The 18,382-nt window shown below is 31.5% G+C and overlaps 1 protein-coding gene across 1 annotated transcript in view; it reads right to left on the bottom strand.

Annotated features, from left to right (window-relative positions):
- Meltrin (disintegrin and metalloproteinase domain-containing protein meltrin) overlaps positions 1–4,930 on the bottom strand; it is a 340,608-nt gene extending 335,678 nt beyond the window's left edge. The window contains exon 1 of the mRNA XM_075292619.1: positions 3,016–4,930. Coding sequence (XP_075148734.1) covers positions 3,016–3,262 — 247 coding nt within the window. The 5' untranslated portion in view covers positions 3,263–4,930. The remainder of the gene's footprint in view (positions 1–3,015) is intronic.
- Between the last annotated feature and the right edge of the window lie 13,452 nt (positions 4,931–18,382).

The following is an 18,382-nucleotide window of genomic DNA, read 5'->3' as shown; positions in this document are numbered from 1 at the left end:
TTCGAATGGAATAAAATATTGATAAAATTTTCTATAGAAATGACAAAAATTTTCACAAAATTGTCTATAGAAATATAATGTTGACCAAATTTTCTATAGAAATAAACTTTTGAGAAAATTTTCTATAGAAATAAAATTTTGAGAAAATTTTCTATAGAAATAAAATTTTGACAAGATGTTGTATAGAAATAAAATTTTCTGAAGTAGTAAATTTTCTGAAGTAGTAAAATTTTGACAAAATTTTCTAAATTTAGACAAAATCTATAAAGAAATAAAATGTTAACAAAATGTCCTATAGAGATATTATATATAGAATTTTTGATGCATATTTTGGAGCAAAGGTCGAAACTAAGTTCACGTGTAAAAATAAAAAAATTAGAAAAAAATTGAGAAAATATTCTATAGAAATAAAATTTTGACAAGATGTTATATAGAAATAAAATTTTGAAAACAATTTTTAAAGAAATAAAGTTTTAACAATCTTTTCTAAAGAAATAAAATTTTGACAAAATTTTCTAAAGAAATAAAATTTTGAAAAAAATTTCTAAAGAAATAAAATTTTGAAAAAAAAAAATTACTAAAGAAATAAAATTTTGACAAAGTCTATAAAGAAATCAAATGTTGACAAAGTTTTCGAAAGAAATAAAGTTTTGACAAAATTTTCTAAAGAAGTAAAATTTTCTAAATTTAGACAAAATCTATAAAGAAATAAAATTTTAACAAAATGTTCTATTGAGAGATTAAATATAGAATTTTTGTTGTATATTTTGGAGCAAACGTCGAAACTAAGTTCACGTGCAAAAATAAAAAAATGTAAACTCAAAAAAAAGTGAACCCTATATGGCAATAAAGCAAATTTAACTCTATCCCGGCAAAAAAAATTGAAAGTTCTTCAAAAGGCACGACTTTAAAAGCACTTCCAAAAATGTTCTCCCAAAGATGCTCTTTATTTTAACTAAACAGGAAGTTCTTCTAATTAAATTTTTTTAATTCACTATTTTTTTGTTTCAAGTTAAAAACAGGGTAAGAATTAATAAAATGGTACACGGATGAAAAAGACTGTTTTTCATATATTTGGCTATAAACATTATATGTTTGGAACACAAATTTTTAAACACAATATTTTTGAGTGCAAGCATATAATGTTCATAAACTAGCATAACATGTTTGGGACATATATGTTAATATGTTAGAACATATTATGTTTGGGACATAAAATGTTTGTAAATATAATATGCTTGGATGCAAACATATATTAATTTAGAAATAGCCTATAAACATATATGTGTTTAATACCTTGGAGCGCTATTTAACAGGGAGCGATATTGAATTAAGTTGGTGGTTGTTGCTTGTTATTACAAAATTAACATTTTATTTTTCCTTGGGCAATTGATCAGCTACTTCTTTGATCCTTACAAACCTTACAAAATCATACAATTGAATAATTTCTTCTACAATGTTTGTATTACAGAAAAAGGTGCTAAGAACTAAAAAAATCTCGTGGAAGTGAGAAAGATGTGGGGGAATATACAATTGGGCAGAAACAAAATTTTGAGCATTCAGGTCGAAAACCTGTTAGCACCTATATTACCTGTTTATTTTCATAATTCATTATGATTGTAAATATATAAATAAATAAATAAAATTTTGAGCACAATATTGTTTGGGAGAATTTTTTTTAAGCATATAATATTTTTTGGGTGCAAAATGCTTCCAAACATATTATATGTTCACATAATAACATATTGTTTTTTGGAAGACAACATTATTGAATTTGGATGCAAAAATACAAAATGTTTGGAACTTAGACTACCCAAACATATATTGTTTAGACAAATATGCTTTCAAACATATTATATATTGGAAGAGATCAAACATATAAATGTTTGGGCAATACCCAAAAATGTATATCCTTCAAGCAAAATATGTTTGGGAGTATATGTTACAGAAGCGATTTTTTGTGAGCGTGTACAAATTGTTCAATTTTTGTTAATGTTGTAGAAAAAATTAAGAATTTTTGAAAATATTTGAGGTTAAACGTTTCAGACAAGCGTGGATGCATTACGAATCAAAATATATAAAAAATATTTATTTGGCAAAATATCACAAAATTTTTTAATTCACATCCAAAACACTTATTTCGGATCTCACCTTAGGTAGTGATGCAAACTCAGTGCAACTGCTATTGAAATGTTGGACATCCATCCTATGACAAGCCCATGCTAAATTCATCGCTTCTGCCCCAATTTTGCACAACTTCGGGATCGAAAAAGAACATTTTCACTACTTTTTTGGTGGCATTTTAGTACATTGAATTATTATGTTTCGACAAAATTTTCTTGACTTTGATAATTTTTTGTGTACGTTAGTTAAATGTACTAAAAACGGGGGAATATTATAAACAAATGAAGCATACAAATTTACTAAGTTCGTGCCTCCCACAAAATAGTTCAGAATTTCATAAAATTAGTAAATTTCATTAAAACTGCCTCCATCATGATCTTCATTTGGTACTAAAGGCATTTTTTTAATTTCTAGCTTCAAGTTCTACATTGAGAATATGAAATTTTCTTTAAACGCTCGTATTATTTTCAGTGGAAATTATCAACTGCGACAAAATCGTATAATTGTTAGTGATTTTACAAATTTATTTTTGATTTTAGCGGCCAAACTTGAACTTAGTACCCACTTTAACAACAAAAAATATTATATCTAATAAATTTTCTTTTTCTTTATTCCGTCAAAAGTAACACTTTTTTATCTCTTACAAAAATTCTGTAACACTTTCTGGTAAAATAAATAAACTTCATTTGAGTCATTAATTTATTCTTTATTCAAATGTTTGTTTCCGAGTAAATCGCCTATACATAATGACGTATTGGCAACACTGGATAACATTCTTATGCATTGGTTTTTGTTATTGTTTCTTTCCCCTTACAATAACACAAAAAAGTAACAAATCTAGGGAGTATCCTGGCAAGACGACGGAAGGCACAAAAACACCACTTAACTCACCTTTTGACTGTGTATCCGTTTTGATGTTTTCCAGAGTAGTTGTTGTTGTTGCAGCAGCAGCAGCATCCATTGACATTGGCAGACATATGATGGTGGCAAATGCAAATGTACTTATGATGAATTTACATTTAAATCCACAAGGAATTGAAGACGTTGAGTGTGCTGATGATGAAGCAGCATCAGAACGAGGACGATGATGTTGATGTGGAGGATGATGGCGGTTAAGCCTTTGCACAGGCGTTTTCATTATTATGATTTAACAACACAAACACTATGGTAATACTTTCAGGTAAAAAAAAATTGCAAGCAAAACTTGAATGTCGTTCTTTATTTGCGAAAATATTTGTATATCACCACCACCACACATACATATGTGTTAACTTTTCTTATTGGCTTTGTTGTAGTTGTTGGTTAAAACAGATGTTTTTCTTTGCTGGATTGTTTGGTTAACGGTAATACTAACAAAACATACACATTTGTTTATTTCGCGCCCAATAGACTGTGAGAGCGAGAGACACTCAACAAAAAGGAAATTCTATTCAGAGAGAGAAAGTCATATGGGAGAGCTTCACAATGACATCACACACATTTCCTGTATGAAAAACGTTTTGTCAATTGAATGAATGTCAACAACACATAGCACATAGGCATCTCTTCACATAAAACCTCAGTGTATGGATGAAGAAGGAAAAGGATATGTTATGATGGGCTTGTTGTTGTTGTTATCAATCTATCAAGCTTTGTGTTGTTGTTGTTGGAATTTTTAATATTCTCACATATAGTATACGAATTCTGTTTTTGCAATAGTTTGTTGTTGCTGTTTGGCCAAGGCACACAACAAAAGCCAAATGCAATTTCAAGGGCACGTTAAAACTACAAGTTATGCACAAAAGGCTTACAGCAGCATTGAGTAAGAAGAAGACTTTATCCAAAACAAAAAAAAAACAACACACAACAAAAGGGTGTGGTGCAATTTGTGTTATTTTTTTTGTTAATGTTTTTTTAAGACTATTTTTAAATTTTGGTGGTTGATATTTTGGTATTTTTATTTTAATGCCCTCTTTTTTATGATTCTTTCGTATTTGTTGTCATAGAAATGGCCTAATCATTAACGCACACACACACACAAACATATATTCACATTTATAGACGCTTTTTTGTTTCTTGTGGGTTGGGGAGGGGTATTTTTGTTATGAATGACTTTTTGACGTTTTTATTCGATTCCGTTTACAACCCGTTCCACCACTTTTCGATTATGGCGAAAAACTTCAGCTCTTCTATACTTGGCTTTTTTTTATTGTATTTTCATATTTTTGTTTAAATTCCTTAGTGAACGCCTATGTTGTTGTTGTTGTTATGGGTTGAAAAAAAATAACAACAAAACATTTATTATTAATATATCTCAATTCCTTTTATTTTTTACTCTCTGCCTCTCTCTCTTAGTCCGTAGATTCTCTTTCATTCCATTCTTTAATCAAGGAAAAAAAAAGAACAAAACTTTTGCTTCTCATTTACTTTACGCACTCAGTTGTTATTTTTCTGCTTCTTCTTCTTCCACTTCAGCTTCTATTTTGCTTGATGATTCTTCTTAAACTTTTTTCCACTTTCATTTACAAATATTTCTTTTATCATCACTTCAATTCGATTTTTTTTTACACTCACGCAATTATTTTGCCACAGATAAACAAATAAAATTTTACAAAAATTATTAGAATATTTATTTTCTCCGCAGCTACACAGATACGCTATAGACTACGCTCTACGATGGCTAAAAGCAACAAAAAACAAAATACACGGCACTCGCGTCAAGTCTCGCAAGCAACAACACAAAAATATTGAATCATTTATTCGAAAACGAACGACCGCACACGATAAAATATTTCGGTCGGACGGCCGTTACCGCTTGACTGCGCTGCTGTTGACAAACTAAAATTGAGAGTAACACAAATAAAAATCCAAGTGGTTAATGATTGCACACAAACAACAAACGTCCAATTGAATTGAGGAAAACACAATGATTGGGGCTAGACGGTGAGCGTCACATATGATTATATTCTAATAAAAAATGTCATGGGTGCATCTATGAAAGAATAAATTCAAGAATCGAAAAAAGTGGCATATAGGAAATTTTTCTTCGCATTAGAAATGCGTTGAAATGTAAATAAGGATTTTTTTCTTTACCATGTTTATCCCCAAGGAGTTTCGTTTGACCTAGAAGAAAGATATATATTCGTTTTTGTTAGTAAAAAAAATTGCAATAACATACAGTGAACACGTAGCAATATTCGCTATATATGTATTTATTTTGTGGCATATAAACACAAAACAATATATTTATCTATGAACACATTAGTCATTTAATTTTGTTTTTCGAAGAATAACCAATTTGTAATTTACTACAATTTTCCCTAAAACTGTCTATTGATCAAAATCCACAGAGATTCATACGTTTCGATATTATTTTGTCTTACATTTACAACAGTTAGGGCCAGTTTCTCAATGTTGTTTTATTATTTATCGTGTCGATAAAACAGCTGATCCCATACAAAAATTTTACTAACCGGAGGTCTATCCTCCGCTTAAAATTAATCGGAGGATGAGAAACTGGCCATTAGTGAGACTATTTTTCCAATTTGATTTTAAAACAATTTTATCATATGCGTTTCCGCCAACTGCCGGCGTCATCAATTGTGTTTTGTAATATTTACGCAAGTTTTTCTATAAATTCTCCCTCTCTCAACCAAAGAGAGTATGCAACTGTTATACGTCTCTTTTAATTTAATTTGACCATTGCACAAATTCTCGATTAGTTAGTGTCGTATTGTATTCCAGTTTTGAGGTATAAACATTTGGCTGGTGAATACACAAAGAAAAAAATTTATTGAATACTTTGATAAAATTAATTACAACATTTGCCTACTTCTTAAAGGTGAGTATTAAGTTCGAGTTTAGCCGCTAAAATCGCTAAAGTGGAAACTAAATCAGTAAGAAAAATGCATGAAATTATACGTATTTGTTGCAAATTTTATTATAACTTGATGGGGAAAAGCCCAAATTTTCACAAAGTTTGTATTCCTTAAAATGGATTATTAAAGAAAAGTAATCGTGAAAAAATGACGTTTTTAGCGTCTAAAGGGTGATACGGTCAAAATTTGGTCAATATAAACTTGACGTATTTCTTTCAATTTTGCATTTAAAAAACTTGAACACCCCTCATTTTGAAGGTGTGTGTGTAGAATGTTGCTCCTATTTTGATTTTGGAATTCACTCTTCAGTTGTCAAAATGCCGTCCAAGCAAGAAGAGCAGCGTATCAAAATTTTGCTCGCGCATCGCGAAAATCCGAGCTACTCGCACGCAAAGCTGGCAAAATCGCTAAAAGTTGCCAAATCAACCGTTACAAATGTAATTAAAGTGTTTGGGGAACGTTTGTCGACAGCCAGGAAGTCTGGATCGGGGGGAAATCGAAAACCGGAAGTTTCAAGCGAAACCCTAACCTCTCTCTCCGAGATGCCGCAAATAAGCTGGGTGTATCATCTACAACCGTGCATTGAGCCAAAAAACGAGCCGGATTATCGACTTACAAGAAGGTAGTGACTCCAAATCGCGATGATAAACAAAATACGACGGCCAAAGCGCGATCCCGGAGGCTGTACACGACGATGCTGACGAAGTTTGACTGCGTCAAAGCCGACTACAAGCAGCTTCCGGGACAGGAGTTTTATACGGCAAAAGGAAGGGGAAAGGTAGCAGATATTTTCAAGCACATAAAACTGTCAAAGTTCGCAAAGAAATATCTGGTTTGGCAAGCCATCTGTACCTGTGGCTTGAAAAGCAGCATTTTCATAGCTTCCGGACTGTCAACCAAGAAATTTACGTGAAAGAGTGTTTGAATAAACATCTGCTGCCTTTTCTGAAGAAACACGGTTGTTCCGTGCTGTTTTGGCCGGTAAAAAGGCCATGGAGTGGTACGCCAGTGTTGCCAGGTGATTTTTGATTCTTCCCCCCAAATCTTAAGAAAAAAAACCCCTAAATTGGTCCAAGCTTTTTTCAAAAATCCCCAAAAATTTTCAGAATATAAAAGTACAAAAAGTGGTCCCAAAATTACGTGAAAAAAATCCTGTAGTGATACACTTTAAAAATTAAATTTAAAACAAATATATATCCTGAAAGAAGAGTTCTTTCCTGAGAAACAAAATTTTAGAAAAACTAAGTTTTCTTTTGATGCTAATTTTTTTTTCGTTTGAAGTAAATAAAAAATAAAATTTGCTATTTAAGAAAATACTTTAAAACAAAAGAGATTTTCGTTTGTTTAAAATTTCATCCCTGAGGAAATTATTTTTTCTATGGATGTAAGAATACAATATGTATATCAATTCAAAAAGCGGGCTTACTCTTAAAAAGCTTTCAGCTGCTAAGTTAAAATACGATTGTTTTTAATTTTGTCAAATATTAAAAATGCCCTTTCAACAGAAGAGTTTAAAAAAGATAACGAAAATAATGCTATTGGATACTTGTTTGTATTTAGGGTCTTCTTGTTGACTTTCCGCATCTTTTTTCTCATAACTCATGCTAGAATTGTTCAGAATTTGCTTGAAAATTGCTCCACTTTATAAGGTCTGAAATAAATTTTTACCCCCAAAAATCCCCCCAAATAAATTTTACCCCTAAAAATCCCCCTAAATTTGGGGGGAAACCTCTAACCTGGCAACACTGTGGTACGCCGCCAACAACGTGCAGGTGGTTCCCAAGGACAAGAACCCTCCCAACACGCCAGAGCTCCGCCCAATTGAGAAATACTGGGCTATTGTCAAGCGGTACCTAAAGAAGACCAACAAAACTGCTAAGGACGAGCAGTAGTTCAAGGCAAACTGGCTTTCTGCGGCGAAGAAGGTGGACAAGGTGGCTGTACAAAATCTGATGGCAGGTGTCAAGCGTGACCTTTAATACTAGCGGCGCCATCTATGTGTCAGACCGGGGACTTATCAACCAACCTGCTATTGTAGTTGGAGTAAGTCTTCGTTAAGTTTGATAGCAATTTGAAATTGCTTTTTAACATACTCTTATGTTCTTTTGTTATTATTTGGTTGATAAAATTGAATTAAACTAAAATGATTTAGAGTACAACAATTTTTGTCGCTGTAGATTTTTATTACTTAAAATATTTTAAAAATCCCGAAAAAATCCCGGGATTCTATATATTGAAATCCCGAATCCCGGGATTAATAACAATTGATCCCGAATGACAGCCCTAGTATAATAACATTCAATTAATGCCATGAATTACGTTATTACCGACCGATAACATAATGCCTTTCTATTGTGACACTAAAAAATTCATTAAATACGTCTTTATAACACTTTGCATTGACATTAGGGGAACGTTGCTTATGCCAGTTAGATAATGCAGTATAATGAAACCGTTCTCTCGACAATAGAGTATCAAAGTTAATTGCCTACATTACAAGTTGATAATGCAGAATTTGTTCACTAACCGTTGTTGCCATATTGTTTGTATTAAATTTATCGGGGTTGTTGTATATGCTAAGACAATTTAATCGTTTGCTGAATCTATTTAAAGATCTATTGTACAATTCGTTGTTAACTACGGAACACTTTTAAATCCGAGAATATTTTTTGTTGGAAGGAAGGAAAACTTGGGTTAGGTCTATATTGGAGCTACAGTAAATGTGAATATTAGAAAACTGCAGCAATTTTCTGGATGACAGTATGAACATTGTGGCTTCCAAGACTGGATCTATATGACGGTTGTCCAATAAGCATTTAGTCACAACATCTTCTACTGCATGCTTTCGTTTTTACGGCATATGGGAGCGAGTTTGTCTGTGGATTCCAATAAAATTGAAAACTCAGCTTGGCTGAATTTTAATATTCCTATTAATACATAATTCAGCTTGGTTACACAGCTTTTCCTACAAAAAAAATTAGTTTAACTTGCCTGAATTGTACTATTCCTATAAAATATTTACTTCAGCTTGCCTAAACAGAAGTTTTCCTACAGAAAGCTTTTCTAACCTTAGCTGAGTTGAAGTTTTCATGCAAAAGGCTTAATTCAGCTTGACAGAATTTAAATGTTCCTACAAAAAAACTTAATTTAGTTTCAGTGAATTGCTACTGTTTCAGCCAGATCGTATTCTGTTTTTTACCCTATATGCACGCTCACAAAAAATCGCTTCTGTAACATATACTCCCAAACATATTTTGCTTCAAGCATATACATTTTTGGGTATTGTCCAAACATTTATATGTTTGATCTCTTCCAATATATAATATGTTTGATAGCATATTGGTCTAAACAATATATGTTTGGATAGTCTAAGTTCCAAACATTTTGTATTTTTGCATCCAAATTCAATAATGTTGTCTTCCAAAAAACAATATGTTATTATGTGACCATATAATATGTTTGGAAGCATTTTGCACCCAAAAATATTATATGCTTAAAAAAAATTCTCCCAAACAATATTGTGCTCAAAATTTTATTTATTTATTTATATACTTACAATCATAATGAATTATGAAAATAAACAGGTAATATAGGTGCTAACAACATAGGTTTTCGACCTGAATGCTCAAAATTTTGTTTCTGCCCAATTGTATATTCCCCGACATCTTTCTCACTTCCACAAGATTTTTTAGTTCTTAGCACCTTTTTCTGTAATACAAACATTGGAGAAGAAATTATTCAATTTTATGATTTTTTTTTTATTTTTTTTTTATTCGAACAGCGGACCACACAGTTTGTAAGGATCAAAGAAGTAGCTGATCAATTGCCCAAGGAAAAATAAAATGTTAATTTTGTAATAACAAGCAACAACCACCAACTTAATTCAATATCGCTCCCTGTTAAATAGCGCTCCAAGCTACTAAACGCATATATGTTTATAGGCTATTTCTAAATTAATATATGTTTGCATTCAAGCATATTATATTTACAAACATTTTATGTCCCAAACATAATATGTTCTAACATATTAACATATATGTCCGAAACATGTTATGCTAGTTTATGAACATTATATGCTTGCACTCAATAATATTGTGTTTAAAAATTTGTGTTCCAAACATATAATGTTTATAGCCAAACATATGAAAAACAGTCTTTTTCAACCGTGTGGAAGCGACTTCGTCTACGGATTAAAAAAAAAATAAATAAATTCAGCGTGGCTGAATTAAACTTTTACTATAGAACACTTAATTCAGTTTGGCTAAATACTTCCATTATTATTCTATTTTCCTATACACCCAGAAATAAGTGACCCCTTCTTTAAGTTAAAATGAACTCATTGTGAAGAAAGTTGAACTTCGTATAGCGCCAAAGACATTTTTATTTGTTTGAACGATGTGATTTTCGTAGAAATTAGGAATAATGCATTCCATATATTAGTTAACATTTTCTTATATTTATATACCACTATACTACAGAATGAAAAAATTTAACTAATTTCATTTCGACAAATCTTACACATTTGTGGTAAAACTTTTACTTCATAATTAGAACTGCTTACCTTCGTTTTTAAATACAATTTTATTTATTTCTATAAGCAATTTTATCTTCAATAAAAGACATGTTTTATTAATATATTGAATATATTTATTAAGAATCAACAACATCGAATCTCTTTGAAATATTAGTTTATTATTCCACTATTTCCAATTTCCGTGTGATATTATCAACTGTAAAACGCACTTTTTCTTCTTCTTGTACTTTTCACTTTTAATAAGTTGCTGCCTAACGATTTTGTCCTCCTTTTACAATTTCAATACCTACACCCAGAAAAAAGTGACCCCTTCTTTAAGTTAAAATGAACTCATTGTGAAGAAAGTTGAACTTCGTATAGCGCCAAAGACATTTTTATTTGTTTGAACGATGTGATTTTCGTAGAAATTAGGAATAATGCATTCCATATATTAGTTAACATTTTCCTATATTTATATACCACTATACTACAGAATGAAAAAATTTAACTAATTTGAATTCATATATGGAATGATTTTATTGAAATTTTTTCATTCATTTCGACAAATCTTACACATTTGTGGTAAAACTTTTACTTCATAATTAGAACTGCTTACCTTCGTTTTTAAATACAATTTTATTTATTTCTATAAGCAATTTTATCTTCAATAAAATACATGTTTTATTAATATATTGAATATATTTATTAAGAATCAACAGCATCGAATCTCTTTGAAATATTAGTTTATTATTCCACTATTTCCAATTTCCGTGTGATATTATCAACTGTAAAACGCACTTTTTCTTCTTCTTGTACTTTTCACTTTTTATAAGTTGCTGCCTAACGATTTTGTCCTCCTTTTACAATTTCAATACCTACAAATATAAAAAATCATAAAACAATTTTGTTGCAAAAGGTTAGCGTCACTGAATATTACCTGATAATTGAAGATTCCAAAATGAAGACAAATGAAAGGGTTGTTATTCTGCTGGTGTTTTCTTTCTTTATACACTATCACGAACATTGATAGATTTATTTAAAAAAACGAAAATTTTTCTCACTAATTTAAAATAACAAATATTTTATATATTTTATTTGTTATATATTATATTATTTTACCATATTATTTTTTAACAATCTCTCCGTATACCAAAACAACGCGATTCCAACTAAAAAAACAACCGACGCGCAAATATATCGATTACACCCACGCGCAAACATATCGATTACGATGACAGGTATCGATTACAGGTAGAAATAGAAAAAATTTCCTATATTCTAACAAGTGTGTTTCCTTAAGTTTTGAAAGGATTGCATACTTCTTAGTACGAATGAACTAAAATATTTTTCTATGCCAAGTGTTGTTCGTATGTATGAAAAACTTTCTATTATAAAGGAAGTCGCAATTATCATTTTATAAGAAATTTTACTAATTTTGAGGAAACTTGGTTTTAGTTCGGTTTTTGTTTATTTTTACGAATGCTTTGTTATCGGTGAACAAAATTTTCTTTTTCAGTAGTAAATTCTTATACGCAGCGAAGAAAATAGTATGAGTAAAATTCCATGCCTTATTCTAGTTAATGAACTATTCCTAACTACTTACAGTTTAGGATTTTTTTACTGAAACGAGTAAATTTTATTATTTTTCACAAAAATTTACCTTAATGGAAATAAAATGGATAAACTATATTGATGAAAATTTGTTCCATTAGTTTCGAAGGCACTTTTTTCTGAGTGTACAAATATAAAAAATCATAAAACATTTTTGTTGCAAAAGGTTAGCGTCACTGAATATTACCTGATAATTGAAGATTCCAAAATGAAGACAAATGAAAGGGTTGTTATTCTGCTGGTGTTTTCTTTCTTTATACACTATCACGAACATTGATAGATTTATTTAAAAAAACGAAAATTTTTCTCACTAATTTAAAATAACAAATATTTTATATATTTTATTTGTTATTTATTATATTATTTTACCATATTATTTTTTAACAATCTCTCCGTATACCAAAACAACGCGATTCCAACTAAAAAAACAACCGACGCGCAAATATATCGATTACACCCACGCGCAAACACATCGATTACGATGACAGGTATCGATTACAGGTAGACAATAGAAATTTAGGAAAATTTCCTATATTCTAACAAGTGTGTTTCCTTAAGTTTTGAAAGGATTGCATACTTCTTAGTACGAATGAACTAAAATATTTTTCTATGCCAAGTGTTGTTCGTATGTATGAAAAACTTTCTATTATAAAGGAAGTCGCAATTATCATTTTATAAGAAATTTTACTAATTTTGAAGAAACTTGGTTTTAGTTCGGTTTTTGTTTATTTTTACGAATGCTTTGTTATCGGTGAATAAAATTTTCTTTTTCAGTAGTAAATTCTTATACCCAGCGAAGAAAATAGTATGAGTAAAATTCCATGCCTTATTCTAGTTAATAAACTATTCCTAACTGATTACAGTTTAGGATTTTTTTACTGAAACGAGTAAATTTGATTATTTTTCACAAAAATTTACCTTAATGGAAATAAAATGGATAAACTATATTGATGAAAATTTGTTCCATTAGTTTCGAAGGCACTTTTTTCTGGGTGTAGAAATATTAATTAACCACAGCTGATGTAAAGTTTTTATTTATACAGAAAACTTAATTAAGCTTGACAGAATCCAAATTTTCCTATAGAAAACTTACTTCAGCTTGAAACTTAATTGCGATTGCCTCAATTTAAGTTAATTCAAAATTTCACTAACTCAAAACCAATATAGAACAAGTATATACGGCCGTAAGTTCGGCCAGGCCGAAGCTTATGTACCCTCCACCATGGATTGCGTAGAACTTCTTCCAAACACTGCCATCCACAATCGAATTACTTAAGTTGAGTAACGCTTGCCGATGGCAAGGTATCTTAAAACCTCCTAACACCGCCTTCTAAATTGTATGTAAGTCCATACATCGATTAAATACGTATATAATTCAGTTTGACAAAATTTTCTATAGAAATAAAATTTTGACAAAATTTTCTATAGAAATAAAATTTTAACAAAATTTTCTATAGAAATAAAATTTTCACAAAATTTTCTATAGAAATAAAGTTTTGACAAAATTTTTTTATAGAAATTAAATTTTAACAAAATTTTCTATAGAAATAAAATTTTAATAAAAATTTTCTATAGAAATAAAATTTTAATAAAAATTTTCTATAGAAATACAATTTTGACAAGATTTTCTATAGAAATAAAATTTTGGTAGATTATATTTGGCTCGAGTGGCAACCATGATTATGAACCGATATGGACCAATTTTTGTGTGATTGGACATCGGCTCTATATAATTATAGACCGATATGGACCAATTTTGGTATGGTTGTTAGCGGCCATGTACTAACACCACGTTCCAAATTTGGACCGGATCAGATGAATTTTGCTCCTCCAAGAGGCTCCGGAGGTCAAATCTGGGGATCGGTTTATATGGGGTCTACATATAATTATGAACCGATGTGGACCAATTTTTGCATGTTTGTTAGAGACTATATACTACCACGATGTACCAAATTTCAGCAAGATCGGATGAAAATTGCTTCTCTTTGAGGCTCCGCAAGCCAAATCTGGGGATCGGTTTATATGGGGGCTATATATAATTATGGACCGATATGGACCAATTTTTGCATGGTTGTTAGAGACTATATACTAATACCACGTACCAAATTTCAGCCGTATCGGATGAAATTTGCTTCTCTTAGAGGATCCACAAACCAAATCTGGGAATCGGTTTATATGGGGGCTATATAGAATTATCGACCGATATGGACCAATTTTTGCATGGTTGTTGGAGACCATATACTTACACCACGTACCAAATTTCAAGCGGATCTGATGAAGTTTGCTCCTCTAAGAGGCTCCGGAGTTCATATCTGGGGATCGGTTTATATGGGGGCTATATATAATTATGGACCGATATGGACCACTTTTTGCATGGTTGTTAGAGACCATATACCAACACCATGTGCCACATTTAAGCCGGATCGGATGAAATTTGCTACTCTTTGAGGCTCCCCAAGCCAAATCGGGGGATCGGTTTATATGGGGCTATATATAATTATGGACCGATGTGGACCAATTTTTGCATGGGTGTTAGAGACCATATACCAACACCATGTACCAAATTTTAGCCAGATCGGATGAAATGTGCTTCTCTTATAGGCTCTGCAAATCAAATTTGGGGGTCCGTTTATATGGGGGCTATACGTAAAAGTGGACCGATATGGCCCATTTGCAATACCATCCGACCTACCTCAATAACAACTACTTGTGCCAAGTTTCAAGTCGATAGCTCGTTTCGTTCGGAAGTTAGCGTGATTTCAGCAGACGGACGGACGGACGGACATGCTCAGATCGACTCAGAATTTCACCAGGACTCAGAATATATATACTTTATGGGGTCTTAGAGCAATATTTCGATGTGTTACAAACGGAATGACAAAGTTAATATACCCCCCATCCTATGGTGGTGGGTATAAAAATTAATTCAACTTGTCGGAATTGAAGTTTTCATGCAAAAAAGTTTAATTAAGTTGAAGTTTCCCTATCGAAAATTAAAAGTTTTTTCTTTTTTTTGTAGGTTATCTCAAAACTCTCGTAGATGGTTAATTCCCTATTATTTCGAAAAATTGCCCCATCAAAAACTTAACTCAGTTTGGCTGAATTGAAGTTTCTCAAAGCAAATTTAATTCAGCTAGGCTGAATTGAAGTTTTCCCATATAAAACTTATTTTTGTATGGTTGATTGAAGTGTTTACATAAAAAAAAAAAAAACTATATTCAGCTGGGCTGAAATTAAGATTTTCCACTGAAAACTTAATTCAGCTGGACTGAATTGAAGTTTTTCCATAGAAAACTGAATTCAGCTGGGCTAAATTGAAGATTTTCCATAGAAAACTGAATTCAGCTGGACTGAATGGAAGTTTTTCCATAGTAAACTGAATTCATCTGGACTGAGTTGAAGTTTTCCTGGAGCAGGTGAAGTTTTCTTAGACTTCAGTCTGGCTGGCCATAAGTACTTAATTGAGCTGGGCTGAACTGGATTTTTCCCATAGAAAACTTAGTTTGGACAAGTTGAATGAATTCAATTGCATACCATATATACCATGGGCCAAGTTGGAGTATTGATGGGTGGAATTTTTAAATCATACTATGCCGAAAATGTTGTCCTTTTAATAATGTAGTTCCCATATAAAACTTAATTTTGTATGGTTGATTGAAGTGTTTCCATAAAAAAACTATATTCAGCTGGGCTGAAATTAAGTTTTTCCACTGAAAACTTAATTCAGCTGGACTGAATTGAAGTTTTTCCATAGAAACCTTAATTCAGCTGGGCTAAATTGAAGTTTTCCCATAGAAAACTGAATTCAGCTGGACTGAATTGAAGTTTTTCCATAGAAAACTTAAATCAGTTGGGCTAAATTAAAGTTTTTCCATAGAAAACTTAATTCAGCTGGGCTAAATTGAAGTTTTTCCATAGAAAACTGAATTCAGCTGGGCTAAATTGAAGTTTTTCCATAGAAAACTTAATTCAGCTGGGCTAAATTGAAGTTTTTCCATAGAAAACTGTATTCAGCTGGGCGGAATTGAATTTTTTCCATAGAAAACTGAATTCATCTGGGCTGAATTGAAGTTTTTCCATAGAAAACTGAATTCAGCTGGACTGAGTTGAAGTTTTCCTGGAGCTGCGGTTGAATTGAAGTTTTCCATAGAAAACTGAATTCAGCTGGGCTGAATTGAAGTTTTTCCATAGAAAACTGAATTCAGCTGGACTAAATTGAAGTTTTTCCATAGAAAACTGAATTCAGTTGGACTGAATTGAAGTTTTTCCATAGAAAACTGAATTCATCTGGACTGTGTTGAAGTTTTCCTGGAGCAGGTGAAGTTTTCTTAGACTTCTGTCTGGCTGGCCATAAGTACTTAATTGAGCTGGGCTGAACTGGATTTTTCCCATAGAAAACTTAGTTTGGACATGTTGAAGGAATTCAATTGTATACCATATATACCATGGGCCAAGTTGGAGTATTGATGGGTGGAATTTTTAAATCGTACTATGCCAAAAATGTTGTCCTTTTAAAAATGTAGTTCCCACATAAAACTTAATTTTGTATGGTTGATTGAAGTGTTTCCATAAAAAAACTATATTCAGCTGGGCTGAAATTAAGTTTTTCCACTGAAAACTTAATTCAGCTGGACTGAATTGAAGTTTTTCCATAGAAAACTTAATTCAGCTGGGCTAAATTGAAGTTTTCCCATAGAAAACTGAATTCAGCTGGACTGAATTGAAGTTTTTCCATAGAAAACTTAAATCAGTTGGGCTAAATTAAAGTTTTTCCATAGAAAACTTAATTCAGCTGGGCTAAATTGAAGTTTTTCCATAGAAAACTGAATTCAGGCCGTATTCCACTGAAAACTTAATTCAGCTGGGCTGAAATTAAGTTTTTCCATAGAAAACTTAAATCAGTTGGGCTAAATTAAAGTTTTTCCATAGAAAACTTAATTCAGCTGGGCTAAATTGAAGTTTTTCCATAGAAAACTGAATTCAGGCCGTATTCCACTGAAAACTTAATTCAGCTGGGCTGAAATTAAGTTTTTCCATAGAAAACTTAATTCAGCTGGGCTAAATTGAAGTTTTCCCATAGAAAACTGAATTCAGCTGGACTGAATTGAAGTTTTTCCATAGAAAACTTAAATCAGTTGGGCTAAATTAAAGTTTTTCTATAGAAAACTGAATTCAGCTAGGCTGAATTGAAGTTTTTCCATAGAAAACAGAATTCAGCTGAACTGAATTTAAGTTTTTCCATAGAAAACTGAATTCAGCTGGGCTGAATTGAAGTTTTCCCATATAAAACTTAATTTTGTATGGTTGATTGAAGTGTTTCCATAAAAAAAAAAACTATATTCAGCTGGGCTGAAATTAAGTTTTTCCACTGAAAACTTAATTCAGCTGGGCTAAATTGAAGTTTTTCCACAGAAAACTTAATTCAGCTGGACTGAATTGCAGTTTTTCCATAGAAAACTTAAATCAGTTGGACTAAATTAAAGTTTTTCCATAGAAAACTAAATTGAGCTAGGCTAAATTGAAGTTTTTCCATAGAAAACTGAATTCAGCTGGGCTAAATTGAAGTTTTTCCATAGAAAACTTAAATCAGTTGGGCTAAATTAAAGTTTTTACATAGAAAACTGAATTCAGCTGGGCTGAATTGAAGTTTTTCCATAGAAAACTGAATTCAGCTGGACTGAGTTGAAGTTTTCCGGGAGCAGGTGAAGTTTTCTTAGAATTCAGTCTGGCTGGCCATAAATACTTAATTGAACTGGGCTGAACTGGATTTTTCCCATAGAAAACTTAGTTTGGACATGTTGAAGGAATTCAATTGTATACCATATATACCATGGGCCAAGTTGGAGTATTGATGGGTGGAATTTTTAAATGATACTATGTTGTCCTTTTAAAAATGTAATTCAGTTTGGCTAAATTGAAGTCTTCCTAAAGAAAACATAATTCAGCTTAGCTGAATTAAAGTTCTAATACAAAAATCTTAATTCAGCAATGCCTTTCACCCAAAGAATTAAAAAACTAACATTGCCAAATGAAAAATTTTCACAAAGTCATTATGAATTTCAATACACATCCATGCCACAGGACATTCTGTATTAATGACCAGAGTGACTAAATTATTATTGTCCACTAAATGCACACTATCAACGGCATTCTAATAAAAATAAAAATCTTATGATTGTAGTTCTCGAGGTGACGATAAGAGGATACAAATAAAGTTCACTTTTAAGTATGTGGGTTATGAAATCAATGAATACCGTGGACCGTGGTCGTCTGTTCA

The sequence above is a fragment of the Haematobia irritans genome, chromosome 1 (assembly GCF_050003625.1).
Source record: "Haematobia irritans isolate KBUSLIRL chromosome 1, ASM5000362v1, whole genome shotgun sequence".
Lineage (NCBI taxonomy): Eukaryota > Metazoa > Arthropoda > Insecta > Diptera > Muscidae > Haematobia > Haematobia irritans.
Note: the sequence above shows the minus strand (reverse complement) of the source record. Positions and strands in the feature narration are given on the sequence as shown.